The sequence below is a fragment of the Cyprinus carpio genome, chromosome A21 (assembly GCF_018340385.1).
Source record: "Cyprinus carpio isolate SPL01 chromosome A21, ASM1834038v1, whole genome shotgun sequence".
NCBI classification, from domain to species: domain Eukaryota; kingdom Metazoa; phylum Chordata; class Actinopteri; order Cypriniformes; family Cyprinidae; genus Cyprinus; species Cyprinus carpio.
The window spans coordinates 5,503,842-5,526,918 of NC_056592.1; the positions used below are offsets into that span (position 1 = coordinate 5,503,842).

A 23,077-nucleotide genomic window follows, 5' to 3' on the forward strand; every position below is an offset into this window, starting at 1 on the left:
AAGCAAATAATCAGTCAGAGAACACAATCAAAAATGCACCTCATAAAATACACAGCTAGAGGATATGACAGCCATACATGGCTGGAAAAAGTCAAGCACAAGTTTAAAAACATTCCAAATGTAAAACTACAATACATTTTTAAAAGTGGGAGGGGGAAAAAATGATTCTGAGATGCATCACAGTTCTCTCTGCACTGATTCTGAATCGATTCACTTCTAATTGATTCTGTGTTTTGTCTGACAAAGTGCAATCACTTGCCAGTATTTCAATGTTTTCGCTTTCAAATCCCTGCTGCAATTGTTTGATTTATTATAAATTCTAAATAATATTCCTGTCATCATTTCCTCAGGTTCAAGTTGTAGTAGTTTCTTTATGAGTTTCAAAAGTGTGAGTTCAAAAAGAAGATTTTGAAGAATGTAGGTAACCAAACATTTGTCGGTAGCCATTGACTTCGACAGTAGGGGAAAAAAATACTATGGAAGTCAATGGCTACTGACAACTGCTTGGTTACCCATATTCCTCAAAATATCTTCTTTTGTGTTTAACAGAAGAAACTTATACAGGTTTGAGGGTGAGTAATTGATGACAAAACGAGGTGAACTATCCCTATACAGTTTCAAAACAATAGTCGCAGTGAACTGTATAGTAAATATAGCAATAGTAATCAAAAAAGCAATCCCATTCGCAAATAACCTGCTTTATTCTCCTCCCCTTTCTGTTTTGTCCGATAAAAAGCCTCTTGTGCGATGCAATTTCAGACAAACAGGTTCAGTTTTCATGTCTCCAACCTGGGTTGTAGTTCAAGTCCATTACGGGACGGGAGCTCTATCTATCCAGCTTTTGTGATCAACCAACAACACAAAGATGCGTCCTGCTCTTCTCATCTGTGCATTTCTAAAGGTTTCTCTTCTCTCATCCTGTTTTTATCTCCTTTCAGCATGATATGCACTGCGTCTGAACGGATCTGAGCTGCAATCTCAGTTATGGAGTCAAAGCATCAGTGGTCAACAGGTTCTCTGCGTGTGCAGGGACAGGGCAGTCCCCGCTGTGTCTTGGCTTGGATGGTGTTCAGTGATGCACTGTGACGATCCAGCGGAAGCCGAGCAGAGGAGCTCGGCTCATAAATCACGGCGCTAAGGCTCTTGGGGGTCCTGGCCTGGCCTGTAAATTTGTTGATCGAAGAGCGGGCACTCGGCCAAACAGCTCGGCTCCTCACCGTGCTCTATAAATACAATACTCTACAGCGAGGAAACTGATTCCTTTAGTTCTCTTTTAGTTTTAGTCCTCTTGTACTTTGATCAGTAAAAAGCTTTTAGAATCCGCTAACTTTAATCAGCCTGTTATCGCAGAATAACCCCCAACAGGGTGAAAACTATAGCCTAATAGTATATCAGTGACACTAAAATAACACTTATTGACATTAAACAATTTTTTCCCCCAATAAATAAATAAATATTTTGACATTTTTGGAGCCTTCTAGCCTTCTTCTTATATGTAAATAAGCAACATTAACATTACCGTCTCAAAAGTCACAAATCCATTCCATCGAATGTAATAATAATAATAAATTCTAATGATAAATTATATAAATAAATAACAAATTTTCTAATAAACAAGGCCGTTTACAGAAATTTCCAGTTCATTATGGACTTCACAACAGTAACCAAGGGGGTGGAGCTTCACAAAGGGTCAATCTGCATAAACATTTCAAGCAAAAAATATTTTAAAAGCTCAAATATTATTGTAATATTGAATTGAGAAACACTAGACATTGAATCTCAGTAGAGTGACCTACTTATAATGTGTGTTTATGCCTCAGGTCTGTCTGTAGCTGTAGCTTTACTCAAAGCTGAAGATTTTAAAGAAGCCCAGAGAGAAAGACAGAAAGAACTAAAGACCTCGAGAGAGACAGAACAATGGCAAATTCATTTCCCTTTCCACTGTCTTTTCAATCATGTTGAGCACACCAAGAGGATATCTGTTGTTCCCTCATGTTATTGCGGCTGCTGTTTTCAATCTCAGGTGGCATCAATCATTTTCTCTGACCAAGAGCCCACTCACAACTTCAGCCATATTAGATAAAGACATGAGTTTCCCTCTATAACCCCCAGTATCAACAATTCATCAAGATGGTTTGAGATTAGATTTAAAATGCTTTAATCTAACTCTTCCCTGCTTCATTAAAACACTTTTTAAAGGATAATTTATTCAGAACTAAATAAATAAATAAACAAAATAGACTAAACTAAAACCTAACACCTAATAAAAAATATATAGACATTAAAAAAAATCAACAACTTATAAAAATGACTAAAACTTGAACTTATAGACAGAACTAAATAAATTACAGCTAAAAACTAAAACTATATAGATATATAAAAAAAAATTTAACAAAAATGACAAAAGACATAAAATTAAAAAAAAATAAAAATAAAAACAAAATATAAATTAAAAACTCATTCAAGTGTATAATTTATTCAACTAAATAGACAAGTGAAAAGTGAAACGTAATAAAAAACTATAGTAATTAAAAAACTAATAAAAATGACAAATAAACTAAAACATAATATTTTAATAATAAAACATATTAAAAAGTATTTTAATAAAAAAAGACTAAAACACAACACAAAACTTAAATATATACACACAAATAAAATCTAATTCAAAATATTAACAAAAAACCAATAGTATAAAACTGCATCAGACCAATATGACCATTTCTGAACTTTTATGATCTTATTTGAACCAAAACTTTAGTAAAACCCTGTTTATTGGATAGTTTATTCATAACTCAAAATAAAAAAGAGCTTTTAAGTGTCAATGTATCTGTTGTTTCTGTATTAATTCTTTTTATCAGAACATAAACACCTAGAGGGATGTGTGTTCATGAATATTCACCAGTACATCATTCTTATTGTTTGATGGCATTGCCTTTTTGAGAACTGTTATTAAAAACATTCCTGTCATCTCTAGAGAATATTGTGTGTATCCATAGCAAAGCAAATTTTACATCCAAAAAAAAAGCTTCATGCTGAAGTGTTCAAACAATATTACTTTCAAAATAGGACATAAAGACAATATTCCTGAGGTCAAGACCAGCCAACATAAGGCGATTCTGACATCTGGAAATCATAAAACACTCAGTAAAAATGGCTGACATGTAGATGTGAGGAAAAATAAAGCTCATATCGCCACTTCCTCTGCCAAGACGAGTCTGGTGAATTTACTGTAAATACATATCAGAGGGTATTTATGGCGTGCGAGCGCTCGTGGTGACAGAAAGCATTTGAGTTTCCTCTCAGCTCTGCATAAAAACTCGAGAGAACAGGAGAACCTGCCTGCATAGGTTCAACTCACCCCAGACCAGCTTTCTTGACCTAAACCCTAAGCTGAATAATGAGCGTTTGTGCAGGTTTGCAAAAATGAAATTGAAGCACTTTTTTAACTCACTCTTTATGAACTCAACTTAGACAACTGGTGGCACATTTGCATGAATACTGTACTACTATTGTATGAACTAAATAGTACTGTATGAGAAAAAGAACCACTCAGGACCAACCAGTTCACTAGAATGAATCAGAATTTCCAATGCTCTTACGAGAAAAAGAACTCCTTGTGACATATTGATTCAAGAGAATGAATCTTTCCATGAGTCTTTCCAATGTTACATATAAAGTACCTACATTATTTATCTGTTTATACTTCAGTAACATTTTTATATATGGACTTTTAATTATTTTAATAGTTATATAATTATTTAACATAAAGAGTCATTCATCTGAATAAACAATCTGAATAGGGAGACAACATCAAATTATAAAAAGATTGAAACAAAAAAGATAATTTAAAGATAAATTTAATGCAACTACAAAAACTAGAATACTGTATTATTTATATGACACAAATACAATGATTAACTAAATATTTTTCTAATATATATATATATATATATATATATATATATATATATATTATATATATATATATATATTTAATGTGTTCATTTACAAGAATCATTCAGAAGAAAAAAAATCACTTGAATATATTGGATATTCCAATTGAACCATTTATGACAAACTGATTCACTAAAACGACACTCAGACTTTCAAATGCTACACATGAGAGAAAGAACCATACAGCAGAATAAACTGGTTCACTAAAATGAATCAGATTTTCCAGCTACAATTGCATTTCCTTATTTAATTTGCCAGACATGGTTACTCTCATTACCAGAGACGGTTGTGCTGACAGTATGCAATAACATTTTCTTTTCAAATAAAGAAAAGTTTTTCTTCATTGAATGTTCAAAGAAAAAAAAATGTTTTCAATCAGGTCCGAGATTGCGCTATCAGCACCCCCGCAGACACTTTTGACTTAATACCTGTTCCTGAAGCCATGGCAGCTCTCACACGAGACCCGAGGGTTATGAAAGACCAAGGCTGAGAGAGGAGACAGACAAGGGATTAATCAGACTTGAATGAAGTGAACGATGAAACAAATCAAGTACAAACTCTTCTTTTGGTCCCCCAGGCTACGGCGTGAGAGATGAGGGGACGCATGACAACATGATTCAATGAATGACCGCCATCAATCACACACTTCAGAGGAACAGCGGGAAAAACAGACTGAACGCAAGAATGAAAACAGCAGTCAAAATAAACGAACACACACACAGATGTCGGCCCTCAGAGCTGGGCCCAAAACTGCTTTTCTTCTAATCAGTTTCTTAATTAGGCTGAATCCATTGATGGAAGCTTGAGCTTCAATGCATGAGGATCTGAATGGAATTCTGAAAACATAAAACCTGCTTTATCAAATGCATCTATGGTTGTGTTTGGACTGGAATACGCTATAAAAATGATTTTTCGAAGTTGTATATAAAACAAAGATTATTTAATTATTTTAGTCTTTCTACTGCAAAATTTCACATGTAATTTAATGTTAGTAATTCTCTTTGTAATTTTTTGTAAAATTTACTAGCAAAGTAAAAATGGAAGTTGTCATTATTTACAAACCCTCATGTTGTCCAAAGGCTTACAAACTGAAAAAGAATGCAAAAGAATCTTTCATTTGTAATGGATCTTTTCAATGCATAGACCTAGTACACAAACCATACGGAATACTTTTAGGATATTCTCATGATGTTTTTGCTTTTTTTCACGCTTCCCACCAGCTCCAGTTCTTATTTATTTTTTATTGCATGGACATGTATATGTATATGTATATGAAAACAAACAAAAAACAGGGTAAGTAATGACATAAATCAAATTTTGGTTGAATATCTCCTTTAATGAAATGCCAATATAATTCACAGGATAGCCAATATATTTGGACATAATCTACTTACTGCCTCAGTTCATACTAACATGCCAGGCTATAACTCAATTCATCCATCTGAGCTTTATTTATATTAGACAGAAGAACAGACAAATATGAACCGTGCTGACATGAAGCATCCAAATAAAGATATAAGAACAGGGGGAACCATCAAATTAGACAGGACAAACAAAATGGTTTATGTTTCCCATCAGACAAGAACGTGGCATTAAAGAAACGCTGATCTGATTGGACAATAGTGGTGTTGTTTCACTAACAATAGTAAATGGTAAACAAGAACCTTGAACTGCATAAGAGGAAAACTTCTAACACTAGCAGCGGTGGTGCATGAGAGCAAACTGATACGTATTCTGTGCTAAACGTAATTTATAAGAGGTTCGATTGAGCAAATTGCCCAGAGCCTGAGGCATTCAGGAGCGGAGTAAAAGAAATCGAAGCACGAAGTGCACAGTGATTCATTTTGTATGGCACTTCTGTGAGATTAAATAAAACACTGAGCTTTTAGCTCCACGATAATGTCACGACACGCACACAGACAGGTAGATCCAAGCTGTGCTATTCTATTCGGTTCTATTCTATTCTGTTCTGTTTTGTGCTATATTATTTTACTCTGTTCTATTCTATTGTTGACCAAAAATTCCTATTAAAACTACTTCAAACTTTCTGGCCAGGCTTTCTCAAGCCAGCATCAAGTCTTTTTTTATCTAGTTTTGTTTTAGTTTTTTCTGTGTTTTGCTTTTGTTTGGTTCAATTGTTTTGTTTTTAGTATGTTTGTTTCAGTTTTATTTAAAGTTATTTAAACATCTTGTAACACGGTACTAATGGCAAAAATTTGTTTATTTTGTGTCCCAGAGCATTATCTCTCAGCAGAAATGTAATTTGGAGTCCTGCTTTCAGATCTCAGTGAAGGGAGTCGGGCTTGACAGGATAATTTGGAGAGTCATCAGTTTTCTCTTGGAAACCCCACAGTTATAAAATGTCTCTAATTACTCAGCGGATATGGGAAGGCCGTATCTTCTGTGAGGTCACTGTCTCTGGAGTGCTTCTGCCATCACTGTCCCTGGAATGATAATTAACTCCATCACTACATAACAGATAAATACAAAACCTCCAAATAAAAACACATAATATCTCCCCTTAAAATTAAAATACTTTCTATATAGGAAAACTTTGAAAAAATGACATTTGGTTTCTCTATAGAATAGAACAGAATGGAAAATATACAACAAAAACTCATACTAAAACAACACAAACTTAAACAAACACACTAAAACAATCTAAATAATAGAACCGCACAAACTTAAACAAAACATAACAAACCTAAGCAAACATGCTAAAACAAAATAATAGAACAACACAAACGTGAACAAACCAAACCAAACCTAAACAAACATACTAAAACAAAACACAACAAACATACTACTAAACCATACAAACAAAACAAAACACAAACAAACAACCACAAAAAAAAACTAAAACAAAACAGGACACGGAAAAAAAAAAAAAAAAAAATAAAAAAAAAACAAACAAACCAAAAAAAACAAAAAAAAAAAAAAAAAACAACACAAAAACAAAAAAAAAAAAACAAAAACAAAACAATTGAACCAAACAAAAGCAAAAACACACTAAACAAAACTAAAACAAAAAACTAGATAAAAAAAAAACAGAAAGTTTGAAGTAGTTTTAATAGGAATTTTTGGTCAACAATAGAACAGAACAGAGTAAAATAATATAGAATAGCACAAAACAGAACAGAATAGAATAGAACAGAATAGAATAGAAATAGCACAGAACAAACCTCACATGCTTAAATAAAAGAAAAGGATGGAATAGCATTAAAAATGTAATGGCAAACAATTAAAAAATAAACCTAAACATACATAACAAAATAAAACATACAAGCTTTTAAAAATAGCTAGTATAAATTGTTGTAACTTAACTGTGTATGAGGACAAACTTACAGCATCAGCTTTTAAGTTGATAGAACACAGATATAATGATGGATTGTTTTTTCTTTTGGATGGAGAATGAAAAATGAGGTGCAACTCACTCAGTGATTGAACACTTAATATACTGTAGGCTGCAACGTAAAATAAATAAATAAATAAAATAAAAATAAGCTATTTTTTAACATAAAATGACTGAGGTGCAAATGAGATTGAAGGCGGTGGCGCTACATTGACTGGGTTTTGGACTGACTTATGCAGTTGCCATGGTTTCCTGTCCTGCTAGGTTAATTAACACACAGTGTGATGCAGTGCCTGTTAAAATATAGAAATACATTTCACCGAGAGTCTAAATTCAGTCTGACAAAACATATAATGTACACTGCATAAACATACACACCCCAAAACACAAATATTTGCAGGGATGTTGATAGAGGGTCAATCAGTAATATTTGAAGTCTATATGTTTTATGCAGTGATAAAACACAGGTGCTCTAACCATTAATGGAATAGTTCACTTCAAAAAATTAAAATTCACTGACAATTCACTCACCCTCAGGCCATCCGAGATGCAGACAAGTTTGTATGCATAGGCAGTGGTTTGAATATAAAAACACCTTAATGATTAATTATTTATTCATTTTTGTTCCAAACGTAGCATTTCATTTCACTACTGTGTGTGATGCAAGTCATAAAGATCATATCCGTATTGATTCCTATAGCCCATTAGAACTAATTTTCCCACAGTTAATTTCATTCTCATCATGAATATGCATAATTATTGATCTGATAGAAGAACTAGATGGAATTGAATTGAAATTAATGTATGACAAGCACAATAACAGCTCGATTAATATTTAAAAGCCAGAATAATATCTGTAGCGATATATCATCTGTGATATTATTACTGTAAATGACTAAGAGCGACCACTTGGGGGCATCAGCGTCATTTTTTGAAGACAACAGCTCTCAAATCTGAAGATAAAAAGGTCTAAAAATATTCTAGGACAGACTAAATGATAATGCAGATGTCAGATGTAGTTTTATAGCATGCAAGAGAGTTGTGAGAAACTTTAAGTGGGAGTTCAGTAAGTTCTGTGAGAGAAAAACCCTGGATTGCAGCAGGTTTTCAAATAAACTGAAAACTCTTCATTATTCACCGACTCCCACTGTTCAAAAGATCTGCAAGAGCTTATTAGACATGAGAGATAGAAAACAGTCCATGCAAGTTTCCCTTCTCTCAGACTTTTCACTGCTAAACTTTTTTTTTTCTACAGCATTGGCTTATTAACCATTCATGCCCTTGTGTAGTGCTTCAGTGTGCATTATAATTTCAACACAAGAAACACAAATTTGTAAACAGTTTGTATGAGAACATACAAATTTTATCATGCAAATTCATACAATACAAGCTCACTATCAATTCACCAAATGTAAAAGGGTTACGAACTGCAATGAAAGTGTGTTGGATTTAACTTGAAACTGTATATTTTTAAAACAAAATACGTTCCATGCAATCAAACCAATCAGTGTTAAAACCAATCTGTAATTAAAATCTATTTCGGTGCTGATTTAACGCCCTGTTGCATTTGTACATACACCCTCCAAATATCCTGACAGAAAAAAGAATGTTTGCCTAGAGGGGAAACCACATGCATGACTCTGATTCCACATCCTCTGCACATGTTTCAGCATGAGGCCCATATACAAAACCATCACATCTACGTCATGTTGCACTCGCTCCATCTGGAGAGGCAGATAATGATTTCATCCATATGAATAGGACGCTCTCCGGCAGAACAACTACTCAAACAGCCTCGCAGCAAACAAACAACCCTTTCAGAACATGCTGGAGGGGATCTCATTTACTTCCTCTGTCAGCTCCAATAACAACTTCAGGCTTTTGTGTTGGATAGCGGAGCTTAATTTTATGCATGCGGTATTACTCTCAGGTTCTCAGAAGCTTTTTTTTTTTTTTTTTAATGGTTGAGTAAGTAATGACTGAATTTTCTTTCCTCTTGTTTGGTTTCAATCTGCAACCTTTCAGTACCAGCACAGGTCTTTAACCACAAGATTACAACATCACATGTCATCTGCTATATTTACAAAACAGAAGGATCATATTATGCACACTTCCCAGAAGCCTTTGCTATGCTGTGTGGCTCACTGGTAAAAGTCTAAAAAATCAAAACAGTTACGGCACATTTCAAACCAACACAACCTCTCCACAAAGTTCAACCCCAGAGACAATCTGACCTACAAAACGTCCTACAAAACCTGCACGACCCTTTATCATCTGCTGAGAACAAGATACAGAATATATATATAATTTGCTGAATAAAAAAAATTATAATAATGGTAGGAATTCGAGTTCAAGAAGAGATCAATTTAATATTTGTGTTTTCAGACATATTTGATCTTGAAATGTGAGTTTGGCAAACAAGTAAATAGGAGCTTTATTTGCATAAATAAATGTAATATTCCCAGGAAATTACCAAGATAGCTTGTTTAGATAGTTCCCATACACATATATCTTATTTATTCATAAATTATGAATATGTCATAAATTACAATTAATTTATGTAAAATGTATTTATCAACAAAAGAGTTTTCTGTAATAAGTAGCTTCCTAAAAAGCAGCCAAATATTTAACAAAATATTATTCGTTGTTGTTGTATGGCATAGTGAGGCCCAATTGTAGCTAATGCTGAATACGTTTTAACGGAAATGTTATTTGGGATAGATGTTGGATCCATAATCAACACTAGAGAGATCTGTAATTTGTCATTTAAAGTCATTTGGCTCCTACATGCTTAATTTTAGGAACCAATGGTTCTCAAGTCATTTTTGTCTGGAGCCCAGCAGCATGTAACTCTATTCAGAGGAGACAGGAGTAAAGGTCAGCTTGTTTCACGCCCCGAATGAGCTCCTTCACGCGTTCTTTATTAGCGGGCCGCACACACCTGGACCCGGGCCAGTCTGCACAGTCAGGATAATAGACATCTTTGTTCTGTCTTCTTCCATATCGCAGTTCTCTTGCGCTTTCTCTTCTTGCAGGACAGATTTAGCTTTCTGGAATGTGTTTGCCTGATGTTCATTCTGATTCTCTTTGGGGTCCTTCATAGCTTTGGCCATTACAGTTCTTCTACTTTCCATCTGTTTGGAACGGATGATAATGTCACAAAACATTCCATACTCCAGAAACATTCTCTGGGACAGCTGTGGAATATCCAGTAGGTCATCTTTTTCTCATCAAACAAAGCTTTTGAAAATATCAAGGTCTTTGTCACTTCTGCATACTACTCGACTGAATCATTTAAATGGAAGTGCAGTTGTTTCCAGAGCAAATGTTTTGAACAGACTAGAGTCTCACATCAAAAGTTCCTGAATAAACTGTAAGCAGTGAAATCTGATTGTTTCTCCTGATGCCATCTGCTAATAACATTTCTATATGTGGGGAAGCCGTGGCCTAGTGGTTAGAGAGCTTGACACCTAACCCTAAGGTTGTGGGTTCGAGTCTCGGCTGTGGTTCCCTTGAGCAAGGCACCAAACCCCCAGCTGCTCCCCAGGAGCCACAGCATAAATGGCTGTGCGCTTCCACTTTTGATTGCTTAAAGATAGTGTGTGTTCACTGCTGTGCGTGTGCACTTTGGATGGGTTAAATGCAGAGCACGAATTATGAGTATGGGTCACCATACTTGGCTGTATGTCACGTCACTTTCACTTTCACTGAAAGATAAATTTGCATGAAGATAAATTTGCATGTGTGTGTTTAATGCAAACATGCAAACCTGTCTGTCACTTGCACATGGAAACAGTTCCATAGTTATATTTCATATCAAGGCACAAGTTGTTACATAAACATTTGAGGCACATCCTTTCATTCATCTTTCTAATCTTGAAACCACTTTTTCATGCCTTGCATACTAAAAAGCAGAATGGGATCTGCATCATTTGGAGTTTTCATGTCTAGTGGTTCAAAAATTCTCTCATTATTTATTCACTTTCAATCTTTTCAATCTCCAATCTCTTTTTTCTCCTTCAGAGGAACACAAAAGGTGAATTTCTAAAGATTTTTCACACTTTTCTTGCAATTATAATCTATGAAAATTTGAGATTTTAGAACTGAAATATTGAGAATTGACAGCACAATGAAAGCATTGTAAAATTAGTCTGCAATACTTGTGTGCTATATTCTAAATCTTTGGAAGCCATACAATAGCTTTGTGTTAGAAAAATATCAACTTTTTAGTAAGAAAGTTTTGGGCAAAATTCAAAATGGCAAAAACTGTGGAAAGCCTTTAGTTCTGAACCCTTAAATATGTTTTGTGGCAGTAGAAAAATAATTTATGTTCTGTAAAAGTTCTCAATTCATCCACCATTGGCATAAAGTGGTGGCAAGAGATCATTTTTGGAACCAGTCTGTATTACAAGCTCACTGATGAAAATATGTGACAGCAGATGAGATGCTTGGCTATAGAATCCTCTAGATGTGGCTCTGATTGTTTCTCCAGATGCCATCTGTGAAATATGAATTTCACACTTGGATTTTACAGTTTTACAGTGGCAGAACAGATGGAAAATTAACCCACTGTTATGGCTGTGCCAGATCAAAGGGCATTTAAAGGGTGCCTGAAGATTTTATGATCAAGAAGCCTGTCAAAAAGCATATGGTTAAAAATAAATAAATAATAGAATTAATATAAAAATGCATTTAAAAATAAAATAAACATTTTACATAAACATAAAATATACATATTAACTCAGGCAGTATTAAACTCAAAATCAAGTACTCTACTGTGTTAACAGTAACCGCTGAAGGTTAATTGAGCTGCATGTCATCTGCTGTTGCCATGGAGATGTTACAACTGGAGGTCAAAGGTAGTGACCCTCAGCTGTCACTACATGCTCTTCTTGCCCCGTGAAAGGAAAGTGAAAACCTCCCTGTGTGAGTCCCATGTACAGAGTGACAGATGCACAAAGGAAATATGCCACACATCCTCAGAAAAATAATGAAAATATTGTACATGTATGTTTTTAGCCATAGAACTATTACTTTCTCTCCTTTCTTTAATGATTTTTTAGAAATGGTGCAATGCAAAGGTTCAAGGATGTTTTTAAACTGAATGTTAAAATCTGTAGAAAACCCTACATTATTAAAAAGTCAGATTTTGAATGGAAAAGTATATCTTTTTAAAGATAATTGTAATGGATTATGACTGCATTTCCAGCTTTTTCACATATTTTTATATGCTAGAAAGAATGACAAGTATTTGAACAGACAGAAAATAGGTCTTTTTAAAGAAATGGGCAAAATTGGGAAGTTTTTTCTGAAGAGTCAAATAAGTTTAAGAGTCAAAATAAGGTTGTCAATTTTTCAAATGTTCAAATTAAACCCTTTATCTTCTCAAATACTGATTATAACATTTATATATATATATATATATATATATATATATATATATATATATATATATATATATATATATATATATATATATATATATATATATATATATATGTAAACATACAGCATATGCTGTATTATGCTGGTAATATTGGCAAATACTCAACGTACATATAACATACATATGTAAGCATACAGTCCATGTGTGTTATGTATGTTGGTAGATATTTGAAATAATTTTCATACCTTTTAAAAGGTATGAATGGAAATATTTATGTTAATTGGTTAAAAAAATCTATAAATTAATTATATACTTCCTATTTTTCTCTGTCTCTACAAATATTCTCTATTATCACAAACACGACAGAAATGTCAGCTATGTCCTGCTCCCTAGGTATGCTGGTTGACCTTTCACCTTGTCTATGATTATATATGTACAGCCTGTGGTGACATGCCTATGAGTATCACATTTCTTAAAGCATGCAGGATATGCAAGGAGGGGTCCGAGTGACATTTGATAATGATAACACAGCAGACGTACATCTATAACACTCTTTCTCTCACCTGCCCACGCCAAAGACTTAAGTTACACCTGAGAGGCATGACAGATTAAGAATAAACACGTTGTAAGTAGGGAAAAAACCCAACACATCGATATAATAAGCCCCTAATGCACAGAGACAACACATTTATCTGGATTTGTTTAAACATATATTTGATGCTAATGTGTCAAAATGTAATACCATGACCAAAATGAAAAACTAAAAATAGACAGTTAAAATAAATGCAAAAGAACAGTTCAAAAGGTTTGAAATTGAAAACCTAAATATACAGTAATAAACTAATTATTGATCAGCTTCCATAAAAAAAAAAGAAAAAAAAAATCAAAGGCTGTATAGATAATATTGTGCTCTGTTAATATGAAGAAATTTTTCATAATGATTTTTGTTTGTTTTGTCTGATGTTTAATGCAGGTTATGAATTTTGCATTGCATTTTGTTTTAGGGTTGAAAGAAGATGTCTGTAAACTTAACAGATGCTTATCTTACAGTTTACTGTACCATATAACCCGGAGGACTTTGATATCCAATTACAATGCAGCATGTAAACATATGACATCATCATTTGCAGAACTTAATTCCGCATTGTCAGTCAATGATAGAATTCTGAAAGCTGATTGCAATGGATTATGACTATAGTCTGAGCATATTTCACATATTTTTATATGCTAGAGAGAATGAATTCAGGTTTTTGCATATATAAAAAAGTTTTAATCTTTGTGGAACAAAAATATTTTAAACTGGAAAGTCTTGGCTGGTTAAAACTGTTTTTTTTTTTTTTCTGCATGTCCATTGAAAAATGCCAGCTTATGCTGGTTTATGCATTGTTTTTTTTCCTAGGAGGTATAGCACAACTAAGCATACACAGCAACTGCAAGTACTTATTAACTAATAAAAGTTAACTTAAAGTTAAATAGCTAGTAAAATGTCATACCTGGACTTGAACTAATGTCGGCGAGTGAAATCTGCATCTGATATACCGCATGCATTAGTCTAACTCGGCTTGTTTGTGATTCTCGCTACATTAGGACTGTCCTGGCAGGGAGTCGAAGCTAAATGTGAAATAAATTGGCATGCAAATTACCAGCGATCAAGTCAAAGAATAACGTCTGAACAGTTGGCGGTAAACTGTTCTCTGCTACAAAGACATACAGACAGCGGCGAGAGCGTAAATAAACAGCACAGCAGAGCAGCCACGACCTTCAGACAAAAGCCCCCCGATTCCTCTCAGTCACCCTCGGACCCCCTGATGAGAGAGAGGTCCAATTAAAACACTGATTAACTGCTGCAGTAATTCTACACGGCTTCATGTCAGCAGACACCCGAAGTGATCAGACCGCTTGTGGAAAAACAGAGGAACGTCAAAGACTAATGTTTTAGAAATGTTTCATACTAACATTCAATAATCATAATAATATTAACAAACATTATCTCAATAAATATTAAAACTGAAATGTGAATCAAATAGCCTTATATTTTATAAAGCGCTTTCTTAATTGGCATGTTTTAGAACGTTTTCTTTGTTGGGAGAGATAAATAATAAAACAAATCTGCAGCTGTATTGACTTCCTCTCTTTCTCTTGGAGCTACTATGGCTCTACAGCAGAGTCCAGTGGTTGCAGTAGCTTTTTGACCCTGACTTTGACATTTATCTTCAGAATGCAATTACAGCTCTCGTAAATCTCACATCCTCCATGTTTTAAACTGCACACGGTTTGCTGGAAGTCACCTGGTCCTGCCAGTGCAAGTGAGGAAGCTGCGTTGTGCTGTAATTAAGTCAATCTCAAGGTGAGAAAAACAGTTCGCCGCAGGAGATTCAACAATCGCTTCATTACACTCTCATTTAAGTAGGTCAGGAGGAATGGAGGACTGAACAAACAAGTGTACAAACATGAAAGAAAGAAAGAAAGAAAGAACAAGCAAACAAAAAAATGTGAGTACAAGCAGAAAGAAAGAAAAAAAGAAAGAAAGAACAGTTGAAGGAAATACTGAAGGAACTATTGAAAGAACATATAGGGCAATCAAATGAGTTAATGGAGGACTAAACGAACAAGCAAACAAACAAAAGAACAAATGAATGAACAAGTCAAAGAAACAAATGAAAAAGAAAAAGAAACAAAAGAGAAAAATAAAACAAATGAACATCTGAAAGACAGAAAAAAGAAACAAAAGAAAAGCAATCAACACGTGGGGTTTGTCTCAGTCTCAGTTGATGATTCTGCAGGTGTTCTGTGAAACCACACAGATTCACTTCCCCATCTGCAAGTTTCTGCCCCTTGAACACTCATTGACTCCCACTCAAGTCTGTGAAACAAAACCTCTCTCTTTTACACGCTTCATGATAAACACACAAACCACTAGACACAAACTCAGGGAGATTATTTGCACTTCAGTTATTCCTGCAGAAAGAGAAGTAGAAATGCTCTTCAACCGGCTTCAACTTGCAAGTTTTCCTGGTTGCACAAACTCTTAGCTTGACTTTTCTCAGTTCCCCATTATTACCCAGATTCACTGGACGTCAGTGAGTTATAAATAAATTAGAGATTGATAAATAAAGGATCAGTGAGTAAACAGTGGCCCAGATGCGGATATGATTAAAGATTATGAGGCAGGAGCCATTTTCTGTCTGGCTTGGAGTTGTGAAACAACAATGTCAGTTTAGTGTTTGTTTTAATTTGGTTTTCCAGAAAAATCTGCTTGAAATTTGTTGCTCTGCTGTGGTATGATCATCGTGCACTGCCAAACCAGGTCTGAGATTCAGTCTGGTGTTCGCTGGGCCAGCAAAGTAATATTCACATTATTATGACTGTACATTTGTCTGCGTGATAGAGAAACATATTGCGAGCTGTTTGACTGCAGCAACAGATGGAGAAAATTTGAACCCTACATATTAAAACTTTCAAGAAAAGAGGTTTTAATTAAAATCCAATTTTGCCTTCATGAGTTACTCTATTTTCTCTTGTTGGTCTGAAATCCAAAGACAGACCTGTGAAATTGGAAAGGGTCCAAATACTAGACTCTGGAATTTTCTAAATGAACATTTCGACCTAACAGACAAATAACATAATTTATGTTGATAAGCATTGCTGTATCAGTCAAAAATGAATCAAAGAATGTGAGCTGAACGTGTATGTGATTCAGTGAATAAATTCTTCTGCATATCCCAAAAGCCATGGTACTACAATGGTATAAAATAACAGTATAGTAGTCTTGTCTTATGAGAGAGTTAGTCAACCGTTCATTCTTGTTCAAAAACGCAAATTTATGAGTCGCCGAATCATTCTCTCAATTGATTCGTTCAGAAACACTAATTCATGTAGGAACAAAACAAGTGAGTATTTTCATCAGTGAGTCAATGAATCATTAAGCCATATCATTCAAAACACCGATTCATTCAAAAAACCAAACGAGTGTCCGTATTTGAATAATTGAATCAAATGATTCATTCAAAACTGCTGATTCATTCTGAACCGTCATGTTTCTTGGAGACACGCAATGGTTCATCCTGCTGTTGGCTTCGTTTGGAAATATTTCTGTAAGTATTGCAATTTTGTGTGTAAAATATAAGTTTCTCAATACTAACTTATTGTCTATTGACCTTTTGTACCTTTTAAATTACGTTTCCTGTCATCTACTGCTATAAGGAATAGCGATATATTATGACAAATATTTAACACTTTAAGAACACTTTCCTGTAATAGAAGTCCCACATTTATTATAGGGACAAAATTAATAGGTAACCCTAATTTATACTGTACAATATAATTTTATGCCCAAATCCACTTAAGCATAACTACATTGATTTATTTTATTTTTACATATAAAACAGTATGGATTCTTGCTATTGCCGATAATTTTTATATCAATGCAAAAAAAAAAATTATCCACCGTATATTTATCCACCACTGAGTCAATGTTACACAAAAAACACACAAAAAGAACCAAATTAATAGACGACAAGAGAACTAAATTGAAATTAAGTCCATGTTATCTCTATGCAAAACACTCCCATATGTATTTATAAAAGATGAGAGTAAATTAAATGCACTTTTAACAACCCTCTTTTATGAACTGAGCTGTACAACATTACCTCCAAAAAGCCTTTTTCAAGGGACAAGCGATTTCATGGCCTATGCAGCAGAAGAAAAAAAAAAACTATGCTTAAAATAGCATACTCCAGAATATTGCTGAGATGGACAATAGAATAAATGGAATGAAGATGATAAAAGGCTAATGTATGGAAAAGTGCACGTAAGCATGGAATCACTCCTAAATGCCTTCATCTGAGACTGACATGCTGAACAATGGCTCCGGTTTTTCACAGTCAGCTGGCAGGACAGTTGGAGCCATGCTGCTTTTCCAAAGACCTAAAAACGTGCTATAAATCTCTGTTTCTGCTGTTTTCTGGCACAGTGCGCACACTCTCACGGCTGTCTGCTGGGGAAACACGGGACAGGATGGATTTCAGGCACGTAGGCCAAAGAGGCATAATACCTGGAGCTATTCATTAGCATTCCCATTTATCTCAACTGCAGTTGCTCTTCTAGCACGTAGGAATTCATTTGCGATGATTTTGGTGACAGATACAATGTGGCATTTACCGGCATCACTAATAAGAAGGCCGTGATGACAGGGTCAGTAGGCAGTGATCTGTGTCATATTAATCTACTCCACAAAAAGGCCCTATTCATGCAAATGCCACAGTGTCACCGCAGATAAAGGTCCAAGGCTCTGCAATGATTCTCAAAGTAAAGTTACAAAGACCTAAAACTAACTTTTTGCCTTCTACAAGGTCACAAGCCTGGAAACAAAGACACACTGTGCTCACGTGCGTCACCAAACACAGATGACAACAGACACGGCGCATTCCATCGAAGACGGTAATGTGAACGTCATAATAAAATTCAAGTGCATACAGTGTCTACTAGCTATAGATCTATAGTAAATATTATAAAATTATATTTTGTATAATATATTTATTTGATTGAGCAAACTGATCCAAACCATTGTCATTTATTTAGCTTGAAGCTCAGGTGTGTATGTTATCAGAGTGCTCCCCAGAACTGAACGGGAGTCCAGTTGCAGTTCTGTTGCTCCTCAAGCACTCATCTGTCCTCAGTGATTCATCCCCCGCACGAGAGGGACATCCGTGTTTTATCTGAACCCTCTCCAAACACAACCAGAGCCCAAAGAGGGAGAGAAGAGTGTGATCTGTAAACTAATTACAGCAGGTGGCAGATCCAGCGTCATTCATCACTAAACTACATTTGGGAGAGAACAAATTACCCACAAACTTGGATAAAGAGGGATCCATTTGAAAACATGGGTTGGTTTACATGACAAGATGCCTAGAAGACTTAGAAATGAGCATTGTTTACAAATGCAAGAGACTATTCCTCTAAAATGACACAGATTTCCTGTGATGTGTTTTGTGTCTGGAGAGTCAGGATTCAGCTGTGTTTGTCAGCGAAGTGCCCAGCGTCGATCTGTTCCCATTAGCGGGGATGAATGTCTTTGAAGACCTCTTCTCAGTGAGTGAGGTCACTGCGTTCCCATCATGAAAGTTAAAGGAACTCTGCATTGGAAAAACAGACATGGTAAAAAAAACGCTTTCTCCTTACCTGGGATGACTTCAAATAGGAACTTTCCGCCTTCCTCCCCATTGCTGGGATGTTCAGTGACTCTGTTGCCAGGTAGGAAAATGGTGCCCTAGAGGAACCAAAAAGCCAAAAGAAACTAGTCAGACACAAACTGCTGAGGAAAGCAAGATGTACAAGGAAAATAAATCATGGTTAGAAAAAAGCGTGGGTGCATTGGAGAATAGGATGGTAAAATGTGAAAAATACCTTTCTTTAGACTTACTTTTGAGTTGTATATTTTGTAAAAAAAGAAAGAAAGAAAAAAAACCTGGATATAAATTCAAAATAAAAATATTTAATTAAAATGCCCTGTTAAAAGCTAAAATTAAGTCCAACTATTATTATTATTATTATTTTTCCTATATAATTTAACTTAATATAAATAATTTATATATATATATATATATATATATATATATATATATATATATATATATATATATATATATATATAAAACATAAATATATAAATATTTTAAAATATCCACATATAAATAAAAAATCTAAATATATTTTACTTACAATATAAACAAATTGTATTCACACATTAAAATTAACTTATTTTCCATATATTAATTTAAATATTTATTGATTGTAGATATAACATTTCTATCAAAATAATATATTGAATACAAAATATAAAAATACATATATTTCATACAAAATAAAATAAATGAAATAAAAAAAAATGAAAAAAATGATAAGTCCAACAGTGCCCAGAGTTTAATTGAAAGGCAAAAGGATGAGAAATGTCCATGCTGAAAACCATCTCATCATCTGGGCATTAACTGGAGTCAGAACGCAGTGCTACCAGTTCAGGGGTTACAGATGGATCCCTCGGGGGTCTGTATGACAGAGCGCAGGCGGCATTAGAGTCGACAAAGCTCTTGTTATTATGTAGAAATCGGATCTTAAGCAGCACTGCAACTGCTGTGGGATTATAGATCAGTGTTTGACACGCTGGATGAACTGCTGCTTTAAATAGACCCAACATCATCGCGCCACGCGGACCATGTTACAACCACCAGCGGACTAGTAAAGCAGGCTGATTTCCCCCATTGCTCTCATCTGTCTGTCTCTTTATCCTCCCAGCATCTCACCATCCTCTACTGATGGTTTCTTTTATCTCATATGTCTTTCTCTGTTTGTCATTTTCTTTCATACTACACTACTATCATACTACTGTACAGAATGCGGCATGTATATATGTGTGTGTGTGTGTGTGTGTGTGTGTGTGTGTCTCAGATATGGTAGAGGGGAATTTCACATCATTTTAATGCCAGGTGTTACTTCATCCTCTTATTTAAATTACAGAGTCATGATATGAATGACTGACAGTCACACATAGTCAGACAGCACAATGAACACCACTAAAGCAACACGTGCTGAGTGAGTTTTCATATAGATCTTTATAGTAGCATTACAGTATGCACTAGCACACTGGGGTTATTTAAGGTATGCAGTGGAACAGCTGCAGAGGTCTAAAGCAGTCACCTTTGAGGGAGAGTATTTCATATCTGCCCTACTGAGAGGCTTAAAAGGCACGTTTTCATTGGGAGAGAGAAAGAAAACAGAATTAAGTTACATCCTTATCAAATATCAGTGCATATGTTTAGTATCCGGTATCCTGACTTGACCGGAAACAGAGAGAACATTTAGGATGCAGAGATTAGGATAGTTAACATAGGGGCTGATACATTATTCAAATCTCTGCACTAGAGCTTTGGTTACATGACATTTTCAAATGATTTCAACTGACATTTTTTTTATTTTATTTTTGTTTTGGAATAAGTGCTTTCTACTTTCTAATACTTTTTATTTAGATCTCTGATAGAAAAAAAATATGATATAATAATACGAAATGTTTCTTGAGCAGAAAACGATTCTGAAAATTTAGCTTTACATAACAGAAATACAGCATATTAGAATGATTTCTGAAGGATCTGTGACATTGACAGACTGTAGTAATGACATTTAAAATTCATATTACATAACAAAATAAATTACATTTAAAAAAATATCTATGAAAAAATGAAACCATATTTGGCAATAATCTAATAATATATATATAATAATATATATATATATATATATATATATATATATATATATATATAATTAAAATACAGACAATTGCAATAGGTTGCACTGAGTAATTACAGCTGGATAAAACAAAAAATCTTCATTTCAGGCTTCAAAGCGGGGTGATTATTTTCTATACCCACTGTATCTGGCAACATTCCTCCAATTTTCACTGAGATTGCAAGATAGCGGGCCACGCTAAGGTGACTGAAAACCTTGAAATGACCCTTTCAGCCATTGCAAGGGAGGTTGGTCATTCAAAATCTGTGATTTCTCAAATATTGCAGGTTTACAATGACACTAATTCATTCAAGCCCCCCAAAAAGACGGGTCGTCCACGTAAGACAAATGAATGAGAAGACAGCACAATGTGGAGACTCTCAATGAGGAATCGGTTCAGCACTGCAGATGGAATTGCTTGCCAGTTCAGGGCTGAACAGGGTGAGGATCTATCTCTGAACTGATTAAAATTAAATAACTTGTTTATTTGCAAAGACATGCATGCACTTAATAAACTAAACACTTGCAGATCTAGTTAAAAGTTAAGCATAAAGTCAAAAGGCAAGAATGCAGCACATCACATTTTACATGTTATTTTGTAATCTAAATACCCATCAGAAATGCTTAATATTTTACAATATTACTGTTTTTACTGTATTTTGATCAAACACATGCAGCCTTGGTGATCATAAGATGTCTTATATGTCTATGCGTATATGTCTAAATAGTAAACTTTTATATTTTTGTATAGATTCCTGACTGTAAATATAAGCAATATAGTAAGCCCTGCCTTAATAACTTGAAAGCAAGTCTGGGTTTTCATAAAGAAATCAAAAACATACAGCAGCATCTGTAAATGTCACAAGCTAGTTGTCTTTTTCTAGACTTCATAGAGTCTTTAAACCATTAGGATCGGTTTACTATGATATAAGACTGTGTAAACAAGACCTTATAAAAATACTTGGTCTAGATTGTAGGGTTCCTGAATGTAAGTGGTGCCTTTCATGGTTATACAAACTTAGCAAAAACTGAAAAGCAGCCGCATATGATGATCATTACACAATGACCTCTTTACCCCAGGCTTTTAAAATCTCTCTGCATGTGATGCAGTGAGTTGCTTCTGTTAAAAAAAACTTCATAAAGCTTTATGAGATCTGAAAGCAGCATCCTGCTCCTGATGAAGTTGAACTCGAACTCAAACTCAAGCTTCTTATGCGACGGAAACCATACCTGCCGCCCCCATGAGGAACACTGGTGGGGCTTGTGAAGACAGCACAAATTTCAGCCCGCAGTGAGGCAGGTCAGCGGTTTGATGTGGGCAACGGTTCCTGTTTTAGAACCGGAGGCTTGAGGGTGGGTTGCTAAAGACATGAACTCTCAATTAAAGCCATTTTTGTTGTCCCCAGAGGCCTTCCATGTGGAAAACATGCAAAGACATATCATCAAAAGGCAGGGAACAAAACCCCAGCCCATTCCAGAGCAGAGAAAACATGTGTCTTCCTTGGCGCACTTCCTTGCTTACTCTACACTACTGTATGTGCTCTGGTGAACAACAACAATGATCATAATACATAGTGGAGTATGGCCCAAAGCATTCTGGGATTATTCATGCATGCCAACTTTCATATCAGAACATTTTCACTGTAATAATACGATCTACATTTGGCCAAAAATATTTGTTTAAAATAGCACTATATATTTCAAAGTTTACAACAATAAGGAAGCATTGACATTACAATGTTGGCCAATACGATATATATATATATATATATAAATATATATATATATATATATATATATATATATATATATATATATATATATATATATATATATAAATCTCTTTTAATGTAATGGCCAATAGCTTATAAATAGAAGGAATTAAAATTTTATTAAAATATATTGAAATAAATTAAAATAAATAAAAACAATGAATTATTTTGAGAGCTGCAAAAATTATTACATGTAACAGTTACATGTGAAGGTATATTTAACATTATTATTATTATTATTATTATTATTATTATTATTATATTAATATAATAACTAACATTTAAAAGAATTCAATGTATGTAATTATAATATATATATGATAATAATAATTC

The 23,077-nt window shown here is 34.4% G+C and overlaps 1 protein-coding gene across 1 annotated transcript in view; it reads right to left on the bottom strand.

The window, feature by feature from the left end:
- The window catches only part of LOC109046263 (rho GTPase-activating protein 24-like), a 91,594-nt gene that overhangs the window by 37,125 nt on the left and 31,392 nt on the right, over positions 1 to 23,077 (bottom strand). The window contains exon 3 of the mRNA XM_042778700.1: positions 18,873 to 18,960. Coding sequence (XP_042634634.1) covers positions 18,873 to 18,960 — 88 coding nt within the window. The remainder of the gene's footprint in view (positions 1 to 18,872; positions 18,961 to 23,077) is intronic.